Source organism: Pseudozyma hubeiensis (assembly GCF_000403515.1).
Source record: "Pseudozyma hubeiensis SY62 DNA, scaffold: PHS38, whole genome shotgun sequence".
Classification (NCBI taxonomy): domain Eukaryota; kingdom Fungi; phylum Basidiomycota; class Ustilaginomycetes; order Ustilaginales; family Ustilaginaceae; genus Pseudozyma; species Pseudozyma hubeiensis.
In genome coordinates this window covers 555,919-575,567 of record NW_012133820.1, presented here as the reverse complement: position 1 = coordinate 575,567, position 19,649 = coordinate 555,919, and the positions used below count along the sequence as shown (strand labels likewise).

At 57.7% G+C, this 19,649-nt stretch overlaps 7 protein-coding genes across 7 annotated transcripts; 3 read left to right on the top strand and 4 right to left on the bottom strand.

Moving 5' to 3' along the window:
* Positions 1-505: 505 nt before the first annotated feature.
* On the top strand, positions 506-2,903 carry PHSY_003934 (potential SEC23-like GTPase-activating protein; the record flags this gene model as incomplete). The annotated part of the gene is made up of 2 exons (XM_012334551.1): positions 506-708; positions 785-2,903. The coding sequence occupies 2 exons, from the start codon at positions 506-508 to the stop codon at positions 2,901-2,903; spliced, it is 2,322 nt and encodes a 773-aa protein (XP_012189941.1).
* A 236-nt stretch (positions 2,904-3,139) lies between these two features.
* On the bottom strand, positions 3,140-3,755 carry PHSY_003933 (hypothetical protein; the record flags this gene model as incomplete). Its single annotated transcript, XM_012334550.1, has 2 exons — positions 3,140-3,186; positions 3,269-3,755. 2 exons carry the CDS (start codon positions 3,753-3,755, stop codon positions 3,140-3,142), a joined length of 534 nt encoding a protein of 177 aa, XP_012189940.1.
* A 65-nt stretch (positions 3,756-3,820) lies between these two features.
* PHSY_003932 (hypothetical protein) lies at positions 3,821-10,991 on the top strand (the record flags this gene model as incomplete). The annotated part of the gene is made up of 2 exons (XM_012334549.1): positions 3,821-4,341; positions 4,694-10,991. 2 exons carry the CDS (start codon positions 3,821-3,823, stop codon positions 10,989-10,991), a joined length of 6,819 nt encoding a protein of 2,272 aa, XP_012189939.1.
* Positions 10,992-11,045: 54 nt separating this feature from the next.
* On the bottom strand, positions 11,046-12,629 carry PHSY_003931 (hypothetical protein; the record flags this gene model as incomplete). The annotated part of the gene is made up of 1 exon (XM_012334548.1): positions 11,046-12,629. The coding sequence occupies one exon, from the start codon at positions 12,627-12,629 to the stop codon at positions 11,046-11,048; it is 1,584 nt and encodes a 527-aa protein (XP_012189938.1).
* Positions 12,630-13,242: 613 nt separating this feature from the next.
* On the bottom strand, positions 13,243-14,884 carry PHSY_003930 (citrate synthase; the record flags this gene model as incomplete). The annotated part of the gene is made up of 2 exons (XM_012334547.1): positions 13,243-14,300; positions 14,518-14,884. The coding sequence occupies 2 exons, from the start codon at positions 14,882-14,884 to the stop codon at positions 13,243-13,245; spliced, it is 1,425 nt and encodes a 474-aa protein (XP_012189937.1).
* Positions 14,885-16,816: 1,932 nt separating this feature from the next.
* Positions 16,817-17,678, top strand: PHSY_003929 (protein transport protein; the record flags this gene model as incomplete). The annotated part of the gene is made up of 2 exons (XM_012334546.1): positions 16,817-17,165; positions 17,428-17,678. The coding sequence occupies 2 exons, from the start codon at positions 16,817-16,819 to the stop codon at positions 17,676-17,678; spliced, it is 600 nt and encodes a 199-aa protein (XP_012189936.1).
* A 218-nt stretch (positions 17,679-17,896) lies between these two features.
* On the bottom strand, positions 17,897-18,613 carry PHSY_003928 (hypothetical protein; the record flags this gene model as incomplete). The annotated part of the gene is made up of 1 exon (XM_012334545.1): positions 17,897-18,613. The coding sequence occupies one exon, from the start codon at positions 18,611-18,613 to the stop codon at positions 17,897-17,899; it is 717 nt and encodes a 238-aa protein (XP_012189935.1).
* Between the last annotated feature and the right edge of the window lie 1,036 nt (positions 18,614-19,649).

Below are 19,649 nucleotides of genomic sequence, written 5' to 3'. Positions count from 1 at the left end.
AGGTGAACGTGTCTTTAATACTGTGCTGTGCTGAACCGTGATGGAAACGAAAGCGTTGCGAAATTCAGCAGCCGTGTCGAATTTGGCTTGGCCAGCGCGGTGGCAGCCTTGCATCTGAGGGGAAAAGAAATAGCGCAGCTGCAGAGCGCTCTCAGTCTCTGTCGAAATCACTCGCTGCTACGTGTTCTCGAGTGCCAATCAGCTGTGCATTTTCGAGACAGACAGACAGACGACGCGGAGCCGTGCGTCTGAGTTGGAGGTGCAGTTGCGTTGCGTCTCGCCAATCTTCCAAGCCCAAGCGACACCTCTATCGCATCGTTCATCACCAACCATCATCCCTTCGCCTTGCCTTGGCTTGCCACTTCATCTTCCCTCGACGCGCTGTGCCTCGTTCTCGCAGATCGCATCCCACCTCGGTCCCCTCGCCAAAGGCAGGCGCTGCTCCTCAACCGCACCAAACAAGTCCGCTCGAAGCTCATTCACCGCAACAGCAAGCTCGACCACCATGAACGTCGATGATGTCGAGGACCGAGATGGCGTCCGCCTCTCCTGGAACGTCTGGCCCTCTTCCAAAATCGAAGCAACCAGGACCGTGGTCCCTATCAGCGCCCTCTACACGCCTCTCAAGGAGCGCGAGGATCTGCCTCCTGTTCTCTACGAACCCGTCACCTGCAAACCTCCCTGCCGAGCTGTACTCAACCCCTACTGGTAAGTCCTTGACCCCTTGACACGCAAACCATCGCCATGTGCTGACGAGTCCCTCCTTCTTCCATCACCCTTGCAGCCAAATCGATGTCCGCGGGAAGCTCTGGATCTGCCCCTTCTGTCTCTCCCGAAACGCTTTTCCCCCGCACTACAAGGACATCAGCAGCACCAACCTTCCCGCCGAACTTCTGCCCAAGTACACCACCATCGAGTATACCCTCAGCCGTCCCGCACAGATCCCACCCGTCTTCCTCTACGTCGTCGACACCTGCATGGACGATGACGATCTCAAGGCATTGCGCGAGGCGCTCGTCGTCAGCTTGAGCTTGCTTCCTCCCAACGCCCTCGTCGGTCTCATCACCTACGGAACCATGGCTCAGGTACACGAGCTCGGCTACGACGCCTGCCCCAAGAGTTACGTCTTCCGTGGAACAAAGGAGTACGCGCCCAAGGCCATCCAAGACATGCTTGGCCTCAACGCCGGCGCTCGTCCCATGGGCCCTGGCGCTCCCGGCGCCCCCGGTGGCCCCTCTCAGGCTCCTCGTCCACCCAACGCCACTGCACAGATGGGTGCCTCGCGCTTCCTCCTGCCCGTCTCGCAATGCGAGTTCCAGTTGACCCAGATCCTCGAACAGCTCCAGAAGGACCCTTGGCCCGTCGCCAACGACAAGCGAAGCCAGCGCTGCACCGGTGTCGCCCTCAGCGTCGCCGTCGGCATGCTCGAGACCACCTTCCCCAACACCGGCGCCCGCGTCATGCTCTTCTGCGGTGGTCCTGCCACAGAAGGCCCCGGTATGGTCGTCTCCACCGAGCTCCGCGAACGCATCCGCTCCCACCACGACATTGACAAAGATAACGCAAAGTACTACAAGCGCGCCATCAAATTCTACGAGGCCATGGCGAAACGCGCTGCAGGCAACGGACACACCATCGACGTCTTTGCCGGCTGTCTCGACCAGGTCGGTCTGCTCGAGATGAAGGGCCTCGCCAACCTCACCAACGGCCACATGATCCTCTCCGATAGTTTCCAGATGGGCATCTTCAAGCAGAGTTTCCACCGCATCTTCCAGAAGGACGACCAAGGTCACCTCCAGATGGGCTTCAACGCAACCCTCGACGTACAGTGCACCAAGGAGCTCAAGGTGTCGGGTCTCATCGGCCACGCCGTCTCTGCCAACAAGAAGTCGGGTTGCGTCGGAGAAACCGAGATCGGCATCGGCCAGACTTCGGCGTGGAAGCTGTGCTCGCTCACTCCTCGCACCTCGACCGGCATCTACTTCGAAGTGGTTACGCCGCCAGGACAGCCCATGCAGCCTGGCTCGCGAGGTCTCATCCAGTTCGTCACGCACTACCAGCACGCCTCGGGTCAGTTCCGTCTCCGTGTCACCACCATCGCCCGCAACTTTGCCGAGGGTGGCTCCGGTCAGATCGCCGCCTCGTTCGATCAGGAGGCTGCCGCCGTGTTGATGGCGCGGATCGCCGTGTTCAAGGCCGAGATCGACGACAGCCCCGACGTGCTCCGATGGCTTGACCGCATGCTAATCCGCCTCTGCCAGAAGTTCGCCGACTATCGCAAGGACGACCCCACCTCGTTCCGCCTGGGCGAAAACTTCAGCATTTACCCGCAGTTCATGTTCCACCTTCGCCGATCGCAGTTCTTGCAGGTGTTCAACAACTCGCCCGACGAGACCGCCTTCTACCGCCACGTGCTCAACACGGAGGACGTCAACAACTCGTTGATCATGATCCAGCCCACGCTCATGTCGTACGGATTCGAAGGACCACCGCAACCCGTGTTGCTCGACTCGGTGTCGATCCGACCGGATGTGGTGCTGCTGCTCGACACCTTCTTCCACATCCTCATATTCCACGGAGAGACGGTTGCGCAGTGGAGGAAGGCCGGATACCAGGATCAAGAGGGGTACGAGAATTTCAAGGAGGTGCTCGAGAATCCCAGGGCGGACGCACAGGATCTGTTGGGGGATCGCTTCCCTATTCCGCGATACATTGTTTGCGACCAGAACGGTTCGCAGGCGAGGTTCTTGTTGAGCAAGCTCAACCCCTCGACAACGCACATGAGCGGAGGCATGTATGGATCCCAGGGTGGCAGTGGTGCTGCCATCTTCACGGACGACGTTTCGCTGCAGGTGTTCATGGAGCACCTCAAGCGGTTGGCTGTGGGCGCTTCGTCCAACTAGAGCAGCGCACCTCGGCGATCAAACATGCCTCGCTGCTGCATTGCCCTCTTTCCCTTTTTTCCCCTGTCGCTTTCTGTAGGCTAGAGTCGATGTGCTCTGGCAATGTCCAATTTGAAAGAAGATCACTCTCTTTGTGCGAATTGTAGTTGGTTGCGTGACTGTCAATGTTGAGAGTGAATTGAGTGGGGAAGAGCAGAAGAAGTCTAAGAGTACAGAGGAGTGCTGTGTGGACGATTCTAGCGGGAGACGGTTTTGTCGAGCAAGTCCTTTGCTTCGTTGATTTCTGTTTGCAGCAATACAAAACGAGCAGATGCGGTGTCAGTCTGTCTGTCGTCAGATTTGCTGTCTTCTGAAGCAGAACTTACTGGAAGCGAGGTATGGAGCGCCACCACGATCCGGGTGGTTTGCGATCATCATCCTCCTGTGCGCCTCTTTGACTTTAGCCTTTGTCAAAGCTGTCTCCCTCAACCCCAGGATCTGTGCCGCTTCCTTCTTGTCCATCTTACCATTGAATCCACCTTTGATCCATTTACCGCTAGGTCCACCGGCAGAACCTTTGGATCCGAGCAAGAGGTTCGCTGTGAGTCCTGCGATGACCAATCCAGCACCGATCATGATGGGTGTCGCGATGGGGGTGGGGAGCGTATGACGGAAGGGGAGCGATGATGAGGGTCGGAAAGGCGTTGAGAGTGATCGAGACGCTGATGCAGACGAGCGGGTTGTAGGAGGAAGGCTGCTGGAGGAGGAAGAGATGCATCGGGAAGAGGAGAGGTGGAGGCGAGGAGAGATGGTCTTGCTACTGCTAGAGCTGGCAGCTCGAGCCAGCGAGCGCGTTGCTGTGGAAGCAATCATGGCTGATGAAGTAAAGCCTGAATGGTCCCGCGATTGATCGAGGTGCGTCGTAAGGAGGGAGCTTGATGAGAGGATGGCGATGGAGAGATGCCACTTTGAAATGGCGGTGCGAGTCGAACACATGTGTGGCTCAGCGTGCACTCTTCGGCAAAAGCCGTTCGCTGTTGCCTGCTGCTCTTCCGAAATTTCTTCGATTTCGCCCTTCTCGTAACATCACATTTTCATTAAAAGAGAGTGTTACACCTTGGTATCACACAGAAGAACTTAAACGGAACATGAATGAACCGCAGCCAAGCAGAGCGACGCTACGTAACCTTGCGTCTGACCAGAAGAAAACAGAATTTGGCCGCAACACGAACCTAAAAAGTCAGATCCTCTTTTGTCAAAGAGTGCTCGGATCACCCGAATCAACATGGCGACCTCGGTACCAGTGCAGCGTGGCTGTCGGGCGCAAGAGTCTCGTTGCCAAAGGTTTCGCAGACATGCACGGAGCGAAGAGAGTGTCGATGTGTGTGACGAAGATCTCAACTTCGGCTAGGCGTACCGTAGTCACAGTAATGTGGACCCTGACCGTGTTTAGTTTCGGGTATGCCGCTACATTTGGTGGGTCATCTCCCGAAGTGACAGGCTGGCCGAGCTTGTCTTCAATTGACGCACGTCCCTTTCTGTGCTCCTGACCATCATCTGCTCTTTGCCTGAGTACCACCATCGACGACAAGCTGAGCAACAGTTCACGGTCATAACTGCTCCCACTGGCGACCCCATCTTGCGATCGAGCCGGCTCTCGCAAGCAACGTTCTCTCTCGTCCCCAACCGCACTCTGCATGACGATCCGTGCCTCTTCCTAGAGCCATCGTCAGCTCCTAGACAGGCATTATGCCGAACCTCCCGTCGAGCTCCTTTGTCTCGGAGGCGTCCACCACTCTTTCACACCGCAGGGGCTCCGAGCAGCTTCAGTCCGCTTACTTTGCACCACAAAATGCATCTCCTCCGCGTAGAGCATCCTTGGGGAATGTTGTACCTGCGGGCAGCGCCAACGAGATGCTCCGAGCTGCTTCCGCCATGGTCGCACAGGCCAGCTCAGGAGCAGAGGGCCTCCACGCCGTCAGTTCGGCGCTCCTCCATCAAGCGAAAGCACAGGCTTCCGCTGCTGCCCTCTCTTCCCAAGATGGCGACGCTGCCAGTACCATGCATCCCCAGTCCACCTCGATGACCCGCAACCTGTCCGATTCGGCCAACTACTCAGCCGCTATGAGTGCCCACATCGCCTCCGCTCTCGAGACACAAATGACCAGGCCCCAGCCTGCTTCCGAGCCTCCAAGTTCAGATGCTCCCATCAGTACAGCCAGCGATCCGCGAGCGTCGTTGCCAGGTCCTTCCAACCCAGAGTTGCAGATGAGCCGTATCGCTGCTCAAGCCGCGGCGCGCGAAGCGCAGACTCAGTGGCGTACTCAGTTGGCCTTGCGCCGATCCTCTTTGCAGACAGATGCCACAACGGCAGAGGCATCGAAAGCTGGCGCTTCTACCACCTCGACTTCGGTAGCGTATTCGAACTCCTCTACGGATGCTGCCTCCTCAACTTCTCGACCGCTATCGGTACCTGCAGAGACTCACGAAGAGTACGAAGGAAGAGCAAAGGATGGCGCAGACACGTCAGATATGTCGGTGACAGAGTACCTCTGCTTCCTCGGTCTCAGTCACATTGAGATGCCTTCGCAAGGCATCGAGCAATCCTTTGGTCGTCAAAGAAGCCCCGACTCTCGCTACTGGGATGCTACAAATCCGCACATGGGCTTCAGTCTCTCTGGCGTTCCAAGCATGCCTCTAATGCCGAACCCGCCATTGCAGATGCTCCCGCCTCCAGCCTCACCTTCGTTCCGCAGAAAGCAGTCGCGAGGCTACCCTTGGAACCGCCATCGATCCAGCGCCTCGGTCAGCTCTGCCAGCTCCGGTGACGCAAGCAATGACTTCGAGCCAAACGTCATGTCGCCGTTTCCCTACCCGTTTCAGGTGGTGCAGACTCCAGGAGGCACCGCCAGAGCGGGATGGTGGGTGCCCGTTTCCGAAGTGCCTCCCGAAAAGAGAGCAGAGGCTGTCAAGGTAGGTGATGAGCCGATCACCGCCTCTACACTCAGTTTCGACAGTGTCACAAAGCTAGCATCTGTTCCGGAGGACCGCACAGCACCAGGGCCAAGGCTCGATTACGATCACGAAGCGGAGCATCTCTTCCAACCCACCTACCGCGACTTTACCAAGGATGAGTACTCGACTTTGGCCACCGCCGCCGCATACGCAACCGCGGCACTCACCAGCATCGCTTCAACCCCAGGTGGTTCGAACCAATCCAACTCATTGAGGCCGCTCACGGCTTCGGAGCAGGAGACCATCGCTCATCAGCTAAGGGCCTGGGCAGGTCTCGACGGACCGCATGCTCAAGCTGAGGCCCGAAAGGCGCTCGAACAGCGTCAGATGCACCTCATTCACCAAGCGATCCGCAAAGATGCGTCGACTGCATACAGCACCGAACATGATCAACACAGCTCACCCGAGAAGATGGATCAACTCGTCGGGTCTGAGCAAGCGACCCGCTTCTTCCCACCAGACTTTGCGAGTCACTATCGCACCCAGTTACAAGCTCTCGCCGAGGGCTACTACACTCGACTCCACAACGAGAATCTAGCTCAAGCGCACTTTGCGCAACCTTCGGACAAGCAGCTCCGTGTGGATAATTTGTCCAATCAAAAGGAGGCTGCATCGACCAGAGATGCACACAAGACATCCGCAGTCGAGACCGCCCAGCTGCCAAGCAGTGATATCGAAGCCCTCAGCTCCATGCAGCCTCCTGTCCATACGCCGACCCTACGCGAAGGTGCACGCGATCCCGTCGAGCTTCTAAGCGCCGCTTCCACCGCTGCAGGGCAGGAGGTGTCTTCTCCCGAAGTGCGCGATCAGCTGCTTCAGTACGCCCACACTCTCTACACGCAAGGCAACCCGCAAGCCGATGCTACAGCAAAAGGCGTTGACAAGCTGCACCCGACACTGTTGCCGCTTCTGCATACACTCCACAAACTCCATCCGACGCACCTTCCCATCTTGTTGCTGCTGTCGTGCGCCTACTATGCCGCTCACAATTACGCCGGCTCCCTCTGGTATAACAACCTCATCCTTCGCATCGATCCCAACTACGTCGAGAGCATGAGCAACATCGGAACCACGCTACGAGCTTTGGGACGGTACCAGGAAGCAGAGAGCTGGTGGTGGAGGGCGGTTCGCCTTAGACCCGGCTATTGGGACGCCTACGAGAATCTCTTGGGGGTCATGTGTTCCGCCACCCCACAACCGGCGGCGAACAAGCCTGCCACCGGCGAAGAGACGACAGAGACGCCGCCGTCACAACCGCGTTTCAAAGAGGCGCTTCAGTTGTGTGAGCACGTGGAGACTCATGTCGTAGGACAGCAGAGCGCACCTGGCATACCGACGATGCCTCTGTATCTACCGCCCAATCTGCCTTTGACGCAGACACCTCGACTTCAGAACCTCTTCTACGCCAAGGGCAACCTCAAGTTTGTTCTGCCCGAGCTTGGGGCGGTGCCGGCTGCTGCAGAGTACCAGAAGGCGGTCGAAGTGGTGCTGTCCCTCGACTCTTCGGCCCGCTACGGTCTTCGCGACCTGGTCGTAGCCACATGTGCCGTCGGTCTGCTCTCCATGGGTGCCATGCTACCCGGAACAGCTGCTGCGGCTGCGGCTGTTGAGGTCGCGGTGGCGCTGGGCATCAATCCGACCAACCCAGAACATGCTGCCCTCCTGGCAAGCGGCGCTTTCCATCGCTTCTGCCCGGGAGGTATTCTCGCCTTGGTAAAGCTTTCCGGACATGGTGTGGTCAGCACGCTGCTGCGTCTCGGCAACGGTCAGCTTCCGATGCTACTGCTTCTGCCCGAGGCTGCTATGCAGCTGTGTAAGGTCATGTTTGCAGAGACCGGTGGCATCTTGCCTGCACTGACCCGATCGTCGCACGGCGTCAAGACGCAAAACGCAGCAACGCTGCAGCAGGCGCAGAAGCAAGCTGGGCAGACCACTTCGACCATCCTCTTGACCCTCGCCAAGCTTTTCCAGGATGCTACAGCGAGCCCAATCGCTGGGCCCCACGGTCCATTGACGCTCGGCGGCATCCCGCCTTCCACTTCGTTGCTTCTGCCGCTCTACTATCTATCCATCTCGATGCACGCGTCAGCTTCGACGTGTAACAATCTCGGCATCCTACTTTCGTCCATTCCCGTCGTGACCACGGTCATCAATTCGGTGGGTCAACCGCAACAGATGAACGGGCAGGCGCTGGCGATGCAGTACTACACGCAGGGGCTTCAGCTCGACTCTAGGCATCCCCACATCTACACGAATCTTGGGTCGCTGCTGAAGGATCTTGGCCACCTCAATGAGGCGATCAAGATGTATCAGAAGGCTGTCGAGTGCAACCCGAACTTTGACGTGGCACTCGCCAATCTGGGCAATGCCATCAAGGACCAGGGCCGCACACAGGACTCGGTCGCCTACTACCGCCGTGCAGTGCAGGTCAATCCGCACTTTCCCGAAGCACTGTGCGGTCTCGTCAACGCGTTGCTCGCTGTGTGCGACTGGAACGAAGTGTACACAGACAAGCAGGCAACGACACCGACACAGGAGAGCAGTGGCAGTCGCACTATCGGAAAGGCTACGTCGACTGCCGATGCTGCTGGCTGGATGGTCGACGTTTCGGAGCTGGTTACGAAACAGCTTCGTGATGCTTGCCACTACGGTGCAGGTGCATTCCAGACAGCCGGACAGATCCAAGAGTGGGTCAGAGCCATCGTTGAGGCGATGGGAGACACTCGCCCCGCTGCTCCGCAGATTTGGACGCAGCGTCTACTGCCTTTCTACCAGCCTGGCTTCGACAGGATTGCCAACCAAGTCTGTGAAGGCGGCTACCTCATTCAGCTCGTCGAGAGGATGATCCGACGATCGCAACGAAGATGGTACGTCGACGCGTATGGCGCAGGTGTGCTTCAAGCAATTAGGGAACTTCCGAGGGTGACAGCGGCAGGGACGCAGCGCTCGAGCTACGCGCGCCCGAAGCTGCCTTCCTGTCTGGTCACTCCTGCGGTACCGACTGTGCTGCCCTTCCATACGTTCACCTATCCTCTGTCTCCCCGTCAAATCAGGCTCATCTGTCACCGAAATGCACTTCGCATCTCTCAAAGCACCTTGACGCAGATGTGGGTGCCCGATGTGGTGTATCCGCCGCCCTCGCCGCCCGCACCCAAGATCAACATCGGATATGTCTCCTCGGACTTCAATAATCATCCACTGGCACACCTGATGCAGTCGGTCTTTGGCTTTCACGACCTGTCGCGCTTCAACGTCTTTCTGTACGCTACGACGCCTTCCGATGGAAGCCCCTATCGACAGAAGATCGAGCGCGAGGCTCAGCACTTCTTGGACGTGTCGGCCTGGTCGAATCAACACGTGGTCGAGCGCATCGTGATGGACAACATCCACGTGCTCATGAACCTCAACGGCTATACTAAGGGCGCACGCAACGAGATTTTCGCTGCTAGGCCTTGTCCTGTGCAGATGGAGTTCATGGGTTTTGCTGGTAGCATGGCCTCGCGCTGGACCGACTGGGTGGTGGCAGACCCTATCGTATGCCCTCCGGAGATGACGAGCGTCGACAGGTGGCGCCAGCAGAGGCAGTCGGCAGCTGCTAAAGGATTGGTAGCTCAGCAACGCGCGACCGATCTGATGGCAGACTTGGATCCGGAAGAGGCGTCTGACGAGTGGGTGTACCCAGATCGATTTATCTACATGCCTCATTCGTACTTTGTCAACGATCACAAGCAGGGCTTCAACGAGACCGTCTCTGCAGAGACGATCAAGCTCGCAACCAAAAGCATCGACAGTGGCAAGCAGCCGGCCGCCATCTCGGAGGATTCTCCCACGAACGAGCAAGTATGGGCAAGTGAAGAGTTGAAGCGCTACGCCATGCGGCGTGAACTCTTTCCCACGCTTCCGGATGACTATGTCATCTTTGCCGACTTTAACCAGCTCTACAAATGCGATCCGATGCTGTTCAAGCTCTGGCTTCGCATACTCAAGCGCGTGCCGAAATCCATCCTGTGGCTCTTGCGCTTCCCCGCAGCTGGCGAGCACCACCTGCTGCGGGAAGCGAGACAGTGTGCGGGCGATGAGGTGGCTTCGCGTGTCATCTTTACAGATGTTGCGCCCAAGCACATCCACATCCATCGCGGAAGGATCGCTGATCTGTTCCTGGACACCACCGAGTGCAATGCGCACACCACGGCGGCGGACATCTTGTGGTCGGCGACGCCGGTGTTGACGTGGCCGAGGCATCTGCACAAGATGTGCTCCAGGGTCGCGGCGTCGATTGTTCATGCGACTGGGTTTGGAGAGGAGATGACCGTGGGAAGCGAGGAGGAGTATGAAGAGAGGGCGGTGCAGTTGGCTGAGTCGCTGGAGTACGTGTATTACGATGAGAGGGGGAATGAGGTCGACGCGGTGGTGGATACGAGCAAGGAGAGGTGGGCGAGTCAATTGGAGGCGGATCCCAAGAGTGTCGCTGCTCAGCCGCATAGCACTGGAGTGGTGAGTACGGCGGCTGCAGCTGCGGAGGGATCGAAGACTTCGGAGCAGGACGGTGCTTCTGCGAAGGGCAGTGGTGCTTCTGCAGCGTCGTTGAGTGGAAAAGATGCTCCGGGCGGAACCAAAGACATTGAACATGCGTCAGGATCTGAAGGATCAGCAGCCAAACGAGCGCGATCCGCATCTGTGCTACCCGGCTCACCCGCCCCCGCACCCACGGGCGTCTCGCAGGCCGAGGCAGCCAAACACTCGGACGCCAACGCCTCGACCGACCCTCGTCTGGCAGCGTCGATCCCGCCTCGCGCGACGATCCGTCTGCCCGCCTCTCCCGACTATGCGGATGCCATAACACGTCGTTCGCGCGTCTCAGACCGAAACTTGGCAAGTCTACGAAGACGCCTCTTGTTGACACGCGAGGAGTCGAAGCTGTTCGACACGCGGCAGTGGGTGAGGGACCTGGAGAAGGGTTACGCGGAAGCTTGGACGAGGTGGGTGCTGGGTGTGGATCAGGAGGATTCGCCGGAAGTGGAAGCCCTGGATCCAGAGAGTGAGATGGGCAGGAGGTTGACAAGGTCCGGACACATTTGGGTGAACGAGCTTTGACAGAGTTTGATCAGACATTTGCCGCGGATACAAATGAATTTTTTTTCGATTGATCTAGTTGTCGTCGCTATCCATGAGTTCTGCCAGTTCAGCTTCTTCCTCGGCGGTCATTTGAGTTGCATCGTCTGTGGGGAGTTTTGAGTGTGCGGTGGGGGGTATGGAGTACTGATTCCACTGTTGTTGGTGTGGTTTTTCGGAGTCGTCTGGTGAAGGTTTGACGAGTTGCGGTGGGGGGAAGGATGGGAGGGTGGCGAGGTTGAATCTGCGGATGGAGGCGTCTAGGGAAGCGGAGATGATCCAGACTTCTGGAGTGGAGGAGGGGGGAAGGATGGGGGAATTGGGTGAGGGGGGACGGATGTACAGTGCGAGGGAGGTGAGCTCGTGCCAGTGGGCTTCGATGAGGATAGGGGGTGAGGAGGGGGTGGGGTAGATGTGGAGGTGTTCGTCGGATCCACCGGTGATGATGGAGGAGAGGTTGGTGGTGGGGAAGAGGGGGAGGGGAAGGATGGATTTGACGAAATCGGTGTGCGGGAGGTGAATGTAGGGCGTGGAGAGAGGAGGTTGGGTTCCGAGAGGGATGGTTTTGCTGGAGCTTTTGCCGGAAGATGGTTGGAGCGAGGGTGAAAGTCGATACCCCGCAGCAGATTTATCCCCGGAACACGCCCATATCTCTCCAACCAGACGAAACCTCTCCCCCTCGTCATCCTCCTTCACCTCGCTGACGAATTCGTCCTCCTTCCAGTTGGCAGAGTCGCTCTCGTCGACGCGTGCGAAGCCGAGCTTGAGATCGTACACGGCGGTGGAGAAGCCTTGGATCTCGCGCAGGACTTCAAGACGTAAGGATTTGGGGTTGAGCGTGTGTTCGAGGATGCGACCCATGCTGTCTGCGGAGTAGAGGTGGGTGGTTCCGCGGAGGGTGGTGAGCGAGGAGAGGGTGTTGATGGGTCGGAGGTGGGGTTTGGACTGGTGGAGGGAGCGCAGGGTGGTTGGCGTTGAGGAGTTGAGGAGGGGTGAGGCGTCCCATACGATGATGGATTTGTCGCTTCCAGCGGTAGCGATGTACGGTTTGCCGTCGGAGAGGAAGACGTGTACGCACTTGATAAAGTCGTCCATGGCATTGGGGACCGTCAGTACGGGAGTGGGATAGACCACCTTGTCATCGTCATCGTTGCGGTCGACAACGCGGTACACCCGGATCGCTCTATCCCACGATCCCGTGACCAACAACTTTCCACCTCCCTCCGTCGTGATAAAATCAAACCCGGGCACTGGAGCCTTCGCACCCCTGTACACCGCCCTCACCACGCCACTCTCCACATCCACCTGCCTCACCACCCCTCCCGCCTCGCTCGTCCATATCCACCTTTCCTCGTCCACCTTCATATCCAGCACACGGTACCTCCCACCATCTGCACCGGATCCTTCCACCGCCAGATCATCCGGATTCTCAACGACTGCGGTGCCAAAGTTCGGATTGAGGTGGATCGGATACCCGTAGCGTTGATTTGCGGTCAAGGTGGAGGACGCATCGTTGGGGGAGACGAGTCCGGATGTGTGGACCGCTTTTCGAGCTCGGTACGCTCCGAGCGCTTCCGAGTACGAGGTCTGGAAGAGCGTGGCGTTGGACGTCGTCTGCATGGCGGGACCGAAGGATTGCCGTATCAAGAGCCACTTCGCTGAGATCACTTGCTTGATGCCGGAGTAATCCGTTCGTCCTTCGAGGGATGCGCTCTGCGATATGGTCGTGTGCGTCCCTCCGATGATGGTCGTGTCAAGGCGAGCGGTGAAAGGGCAAGTTCGAGGAGAAACGCCGCTTTCTTCTCAAAGAAAAAAGTGTTGGACTCGACGCGTCCCTTTGACCACTTTACACGCCTCGAAATCCTTCTTATCGCGCGGAAACTGGCTCCGTCTCGTATCAATGACGAACGGATCAAACAGCGATGGATGTCACGACTTCGTTACACTATGCTCAACGCAAACCCGTTGCGGCACCCACACTCGACTTCCAGCTCGAGCAGATTCTGGTCAAAAGCTGTCGTAAGAATCTTCTTTTATTGGGGAGAAAAAGGGGGCGAAACAATAACGATATTACACAACATTGAGAGGCGCATCGACTTCCTTTACACCGGGAAGAAACGAGGAGAAGCAACCTTTTGTGAGCCAATAGCATCAACGGAATGTGCTATGCTCTCCCACGGCTACATTCCCCACCGTCAAGGCGCCGTCACATCTCGCATTGCCAGATCCCCGCTTACTTCTTGAGGAAAGCCTCGAGCGAGTCCATCGACATGGACTTGGGGCGCTCGATGGGCATACCCAGGTATCGGTCGGCGACCAACTGGGGCAGAGCACCGATGGCACGCGAGATACCGAAGATGACCGTGTAGTAGGTGAACTCGGTGAGGCCGTACTGGTACAGAACGCAACCGGAAGCGGCGTCGACGTTGGGGAAGGGGTTCTTGGTCTTTCCGTGCTCCTTGAGAACACCGGGGGCCACCTGGCTGACCTTCTGGACGAGCTGAACGATCGAGCTGTCGCGGAGCTCGGGGCGGGTGTCGCAGAACTTGCTCAGAGCGGTGAAACGCGGGTCGGGCTGACGCAGGACGGCGTGGCCGTAACCGGGCACGACACGGCCCGACTTGAGCGTCGACCAGAGGTACTCCTTGATCTGCTCGTCCGAGGCGTTCTCGCCGACGGCCTCCTGCATGGCGAGCGCCCAGCCGAGAACCTCCTGGTTGGCAAGACCGTGCAGCGGGCCGGCGAGACCCAGAAGAGCGGCCGAGTACGACAGGTAAGGGTCCGAGAGAGCCGAACCCACCAGGTGCGCAGTGTGCGCCGAAACGTTTCCACCCTCGTGATCACCGTGGATGGCAATGTACAGACGCAGGTAGTCGGTCATACCCTGGTTGTCGCCGTAGCCGATCATCTTGGAGTAGTTTCCGATCAGGTCGAGGCTCGAGTCGATCGCCTGCTTGCCATCACCGCGGCCGAAGACGTTGTAGTAGATACGAGCGGCCACGGCGGGCAGCTTGGCGATGAGGTCGATCGAGTCCTCGAGAACGGGGGCCCAGTACTCCGTCTTCTTGATACCCTTGGCGTAGGCGGCGGCGAACTTGCTGTCGTGGTTGAGCGCAGCGACGGCAGCGGCGAACTGGGTCATGGGGTGGAGCGTCTTGGGGAACGAGTCGATGATCTTCTCGACGTGCGCGGGGAGAGCACCCTTGGCAGCGAGCTCGGCGGAGAGGTTCTTGACCTCCTCCTTGGAGGGGACGTTGCCGGTCAAAAGGAGCCAGAGCATGGACTCGGGAACTGCAGGCCGAGGAGCAGAAGCAGATTTGCAGAGCATCGGGCGAAAGTGAAGAAAGGAGGAGATAAGAGAATTGTCAGTGGACCGGTTCCAATTCTACTTCCTGCCTTGTGGCCAAACCATCAGTCCAGCCCTGCGAAGGCTGTCATGAACAGAGCGAAGCGACTTGGCAAGAAGCTTGAAAGAGCAGCCTCGATCAGCAAAGCTGAAAATACTTACGGATCTCGTTACCGTTGAGGCCGAGGTCAGCAGCGGTGGGGAGGACCTTCTGGGAATCGGGGATCGACTTTCCGTGGAAGGTGATACCGGTCTCGGAGTCGAGAACGGAGCCCTCCCAGAGCATGACCTTGAGACCACGCATACCACCGAGGAGGTGCTGGAGCTGGATCTCGCCGAGCTTGGACTCGCCGTGCTCAGCCTTGAGCTTCTTGAGCTGCTCCTGCTTGGCAGGGATGATCTCGGCGACGGCGTCCTTGAGCGTCTTGGTGGAGGCGAATCGGACGGAGCCAGCGCCGGCGGCAGCGGCGAACTGGCGGGTAGGGGCGGCAGCCCGGAGAGCGAGACGGGGGACGGTGAGCGACAACATCTTGTGCGGAGAGGGGAGGCCAAGATAGGATGGTGATGGTGGAGGAGGAGGAGAAGAGCTAAGGAAGTACCGACGGACAAAGAGATCCGAGGATAGGATGGTTTCGGCGGGCACGGCTCAGGTGGGTGAGTGAGCGAGCGTGTCCGAGCGAGCGAGCAAGCAGGCGAGCAGATGAGCGAGGCACGGCCAGAAGCTGGATGCAACGATTTCGCTGCTCAAAGCCGGACAACACCAAACCAGAAAAACTCCGAAGAGGCGCTCTGCTGTCTCGAAACAAAAGGCCAACGAAAAAAAAAAAGAAAAGCGACGGGCGAATCGGAAGCTGAAAAGCGAGATTGGCCGGCAGTCCAAAATGTCCACGGCTGCAGAGGCAGAGCGACCGACAAGAAGAACACAGACGCGAGTGACGAAATGACGATGAAAGTCCATCTTTTCTTCGCATCTCTGTGTCCTTCAGGGCGGGAGCCGACCGACAGCACAGGAAGAACTCCAAGCAGTGAGAGTGCGCTCCCACGGCCCCTCAAAATCCAGATTTTCGCGGAGAGATCGGTGGAGGGAGGCGTTGAAAAAAAAGATAAATTTAAAATGCAGATCATCCCCCAACAGCCTTCTACACTGCCAACAGCTGCAACATCAGTTCAACTGAGAATCTCTAGCTTGTGAGCTCGTGGAGATAACCTTGAGACTTCAAGGCCAGACCGCTGCTGAGATCCTTCAGGAAGCGGCGTAAGAAAGATCCAACAGCCTACTTAGAACAACGTAGAGATGTATTTCAACCACCGGAATTCATCCGCTCCTTCGCATCGATCGATTATCGGATTTCACGCCCGAGTCGCTCGTTCACGGCAGCCCCTTCTCGCACCGTACTTTCCAACCTCTCGTATCAGTTGACAGCTGCTTGCCCTTGACTGTCTGTCGTCAAGCAACGTCTTTGATGAGCTCTCTGTCCTTGCTCGATTCGAAGATCGACTTCTGGATCAAGTACAAAGCGTGGTGAAGGCGTGTCTGACCCGATCTGGACGGCAGTCTCTCCGCCCCAAAATTCGTCACTGCATATCGACCTGCCGGCGAGCGGATTTCATGCGCACTGCGTGATAGTTTGCTTCGTCCTTCGGATCAACCGGCTCTTGAAACGGAGAGGCCGGCTTCCTCTCTATGCTGCCTTTCTACCGTAGCTCCCCCCAGCAATGTGAGATCGAACCTTGGCAGCTTTTCAAGGAGGAGCCGTGAAAGCGAGCAAGATCTTCTCTCCACGATGTTGGCCTACATCGTATTGAAAAACGAAGCTTTCTCTCCGCCAGCTCAAAGACATTCGACGACGAGAGGATGAGCAGGCCGAAAGGCGAACCTGTCACCGACTTCCGCATACCCCGCTCTCATGCTGACAGGGATTTGCACCTCGACAGATCGTGTCACTCCTCGGCGACCCTAGTGGACAGAAGAATGCGGGGGCCCGCTCAGAGCCGCGGTGTTTGTGCTCGCCCAGGTGAGCGGATACTGCCAAGTGATGATGCTCATGGGGAAACCGGCTAGCATGTCGATCCGAACGCCGAGCTTTGAGCGTCCGTCACTTGGCTCCCTTGGCGCTCGTGAGTCCTGGCGAACTTCGTATGGATGTCCGCTAAAGACTTTCCCTTTCTAACGGTGCTGGATCGCGTTGATCCGTGTTCGTCCGACCTGAAAAAAGGCGTTGAGATGTGTTAGAGCGAGACATCCGCAAGATGAAAGAAATTCGGCGACTCATTATGTCATGCTTTCATATTCAACACGGACCAGCGTGACACGCAGGGACACGTCGATGCAGCAACTCCGGGTGCCGGACTAGTTAGAACAACACTTCAGTCACCACATCGTCTGCTCTCGCTTCAACATCACCATCGATCCTAAGCACACCGAGGCATCGACGCAAGCGGGGAGCGTCGACCACCCACCATGAATCGCCGCGCAGGCGCGACCGACCGTCACGCCCTCCTCGCAGGAGGAGCCTACCCCTCCTCATCCTCGCTCTCCGCCTACCGCTCCTCCTCGCCCTACGATTCCAACCCTTACCCCTCCACCTCGACCTCCAACGGCACCTATCACAGCTCCGACTCCATCGGCGCACCCAAAAAGGAACCTCCACCGTCTGATGGCCCCTACGGCGGCAGCTCGATCTTCGGTCGAGCAGCTTCGGCCTACTCGGCAACTCGAACAGCCGAAGACCTAGAAGAGCAGAACGATCAACGTCTCGAAGGTCTCACCGCTCGGGTGTCCATGCTGAAAGAAATCACGCTCAACATCGGTACCGAGGTAAGGGAGTCCACCAAGGACATGGGGGTGTTGGGCGAGGCGTTTGAAAACACTTCGGCGTTCTTGGGAGGCACGTTCAAGAGGATGAACAAGATGGCCAAGAGACAAGGTGGATGGTTCTGCAACATGATGCTGTTTCTGCTGTTTGTGACGTGGCTATTCGTAAGTATTGAATCGGATTCGAGACAGAGAGAGGCGATATGGCTGACACGTGCATATGCATGGTATTCTTGCCGCTTTGCGTTGGAGCATAGGTCTTCCTGTGGTGGTGGAGACGATGAGCATCGAATCTTTCGGCTCGATATTCAGTCTTCGTATGCGTTCTTTCCACGGCTCCCCATCGCAAAAACCTCATCAGGTGTATTTGTATCGCAAACTTCCAAATCGCAGTATCCAAGTCTATGTTTCGGTCCAAACACCCCGCGGTGATGTCGCATTTCGACGGCGTATCTACTCATCAATCACAAGCGCCGAGGCAAGCATTCGGACCCAAGCTGGGAGTTAAGACGGCAGCGATCATGATTGGAACGAACAAGAGCGAGTCTTCCAGGAGACGCTGTGCAGAAAGGAAGTCATACGAACACGCAAGCTAGGAGGGGGATGGCTCAAGGGAACACCGGTGTTCCCCGAGTTTGGCAACGGGGTTGCAACGACGAGCAAAGTCAGAGCAGAAAGAAAAGCGAAGCGAAAGAGCGGAGAGCTTGGTCTGGACAGGCCAACCCATCAACCCTGCAGCAGCTTGGGACCGAACAGCGCGATATCCCAAGGGTTGGGCTTCTGGCCGCTCCTGTACATCTGCAGACCATGAATCCTGCCTTCGGTCAAACTTCCACTCGGGCTCAACTTCTTGAACGCCGACTTGGTCAGATCGACGTGGTTCTCTCCACAACCCGCGCACTTATCGATCACCCTGACCTGAACACAGTGGTTGTTGGCGTCCTTGTTGCAGAGCTTGACAAACTCTCCACACTGAGGGCCGTCCGTCCAACCTTTGACGACGGCACCGATGTGCGAGCTGTTCTCGGGTTGCCAGCTTCCACCACCGTTACCGCACTGAGGGTTCTGCAGGTCGTGCGAGGCGTACCACGTGATCTGCACGTTGTTCGACCAGAGCGAGTCCGAGGAAGCGGGACCGACCGTGAACAGCTTGCGCGAAGAGGTCTTGGATTTGTGCTTGCGAGAGTGTTTGTGGTGGTGCTTGGTGCGTCGCATAACGGAACGCTGCTCGAGCTGTTCGGGCGTGTAGTCGTCGTCGTCCTCGTCGCCAAAGACAGAGTTGATGTATTGCATCGGTTTGCCTTCGTCGTCGAGGTCTTCCGAGACGCCTTTGGAGAGCGTCTGGATGGGCGGCTTGGCGGCGTCGGCTTCAGCAGCGGTAGCAGTGACGGCGACAATGGCAAAGGTGGCCATGATGGCGCTGAAGAGTGTGATGCGAACCATGTTTGGCGTGATTGGATGAGAAACGTTTCGAGAAAGGTGAAGAGTTGTACAGCACAGATGGAGAGACTTGTGATCAAAGAGCGTGACCGGATGACGGAGGGTGAATTCGACGCGGGAACACAAGGATCAGAGGGGGAAGGCGGAGGTGGCTATGAGAGTGGAGAGGAGAACGGAGGGGATGGATGATGGTGGCGAGGGTGATGGGAGAGAAAGGGTTGGATGGATATACAATTCAGGGTGGACCTCGAAGAGCCTACTCCTGCCTACGGCTGGCAACGCGAGCGCGCGGAGGTATGTGTACGGCAGCGGCATGGACGGGATGGCATCACCTGCGCCTGAAACCACGGCGGCGGCACAGACGCCACAACACGGATCCCTGATGGCAGGCCTGAGACCAGACTCAAAGACCAACAGCAGCTCCAGCCATTGATTGTACCTGAACGCTCACTTAGCTCCATCACTGCCGCCACTTGCGATCCCTCGACGGCTGTGTAGTTCTCGATCTCCGCGAGCTGCCTCGTGTGTCTTACGACCAGCGCTCGACGGCAACCGCAAAGAAAGAGATTCGGCATGGAACATTTCGGCGGCATAAGGCTACGGTAAGCGAGCGGTGGAGGAGCCACGATTTCCTGACGACGTGACCTTAAGATAGCAACACGTATGCATGCAGGCAGCAACGGCACGCCAGAGGTAGTCCTGCGGAGGGGGTAGAAAAGATATCGCGATGGTACCGTCCAACCGACACAATGGAAGGGCTCGAGAGCACGGCTGTTCGAAACAATGAGATATGGCTCGAGCCAGAAGCTTCTCCCAGCGCATGCTAGCAGGAGTATGAGCGCCCCAGCGTGCAGGCCTTCATGCACCTTGAATCGCGTCGCTCAACAGCCGGGCCGTCGAAGAGGAAAAAAGGGGGTGCCGGTTGGCATTCAAGACACCAAGATCGACATTGCATCTGCGACGGACGAGTCGATCCCTTGACAGCCCTCGCTAGCTATGTCCACAGCCAAACAAGACTTGTCGCTCTCAGGCAGCCGAA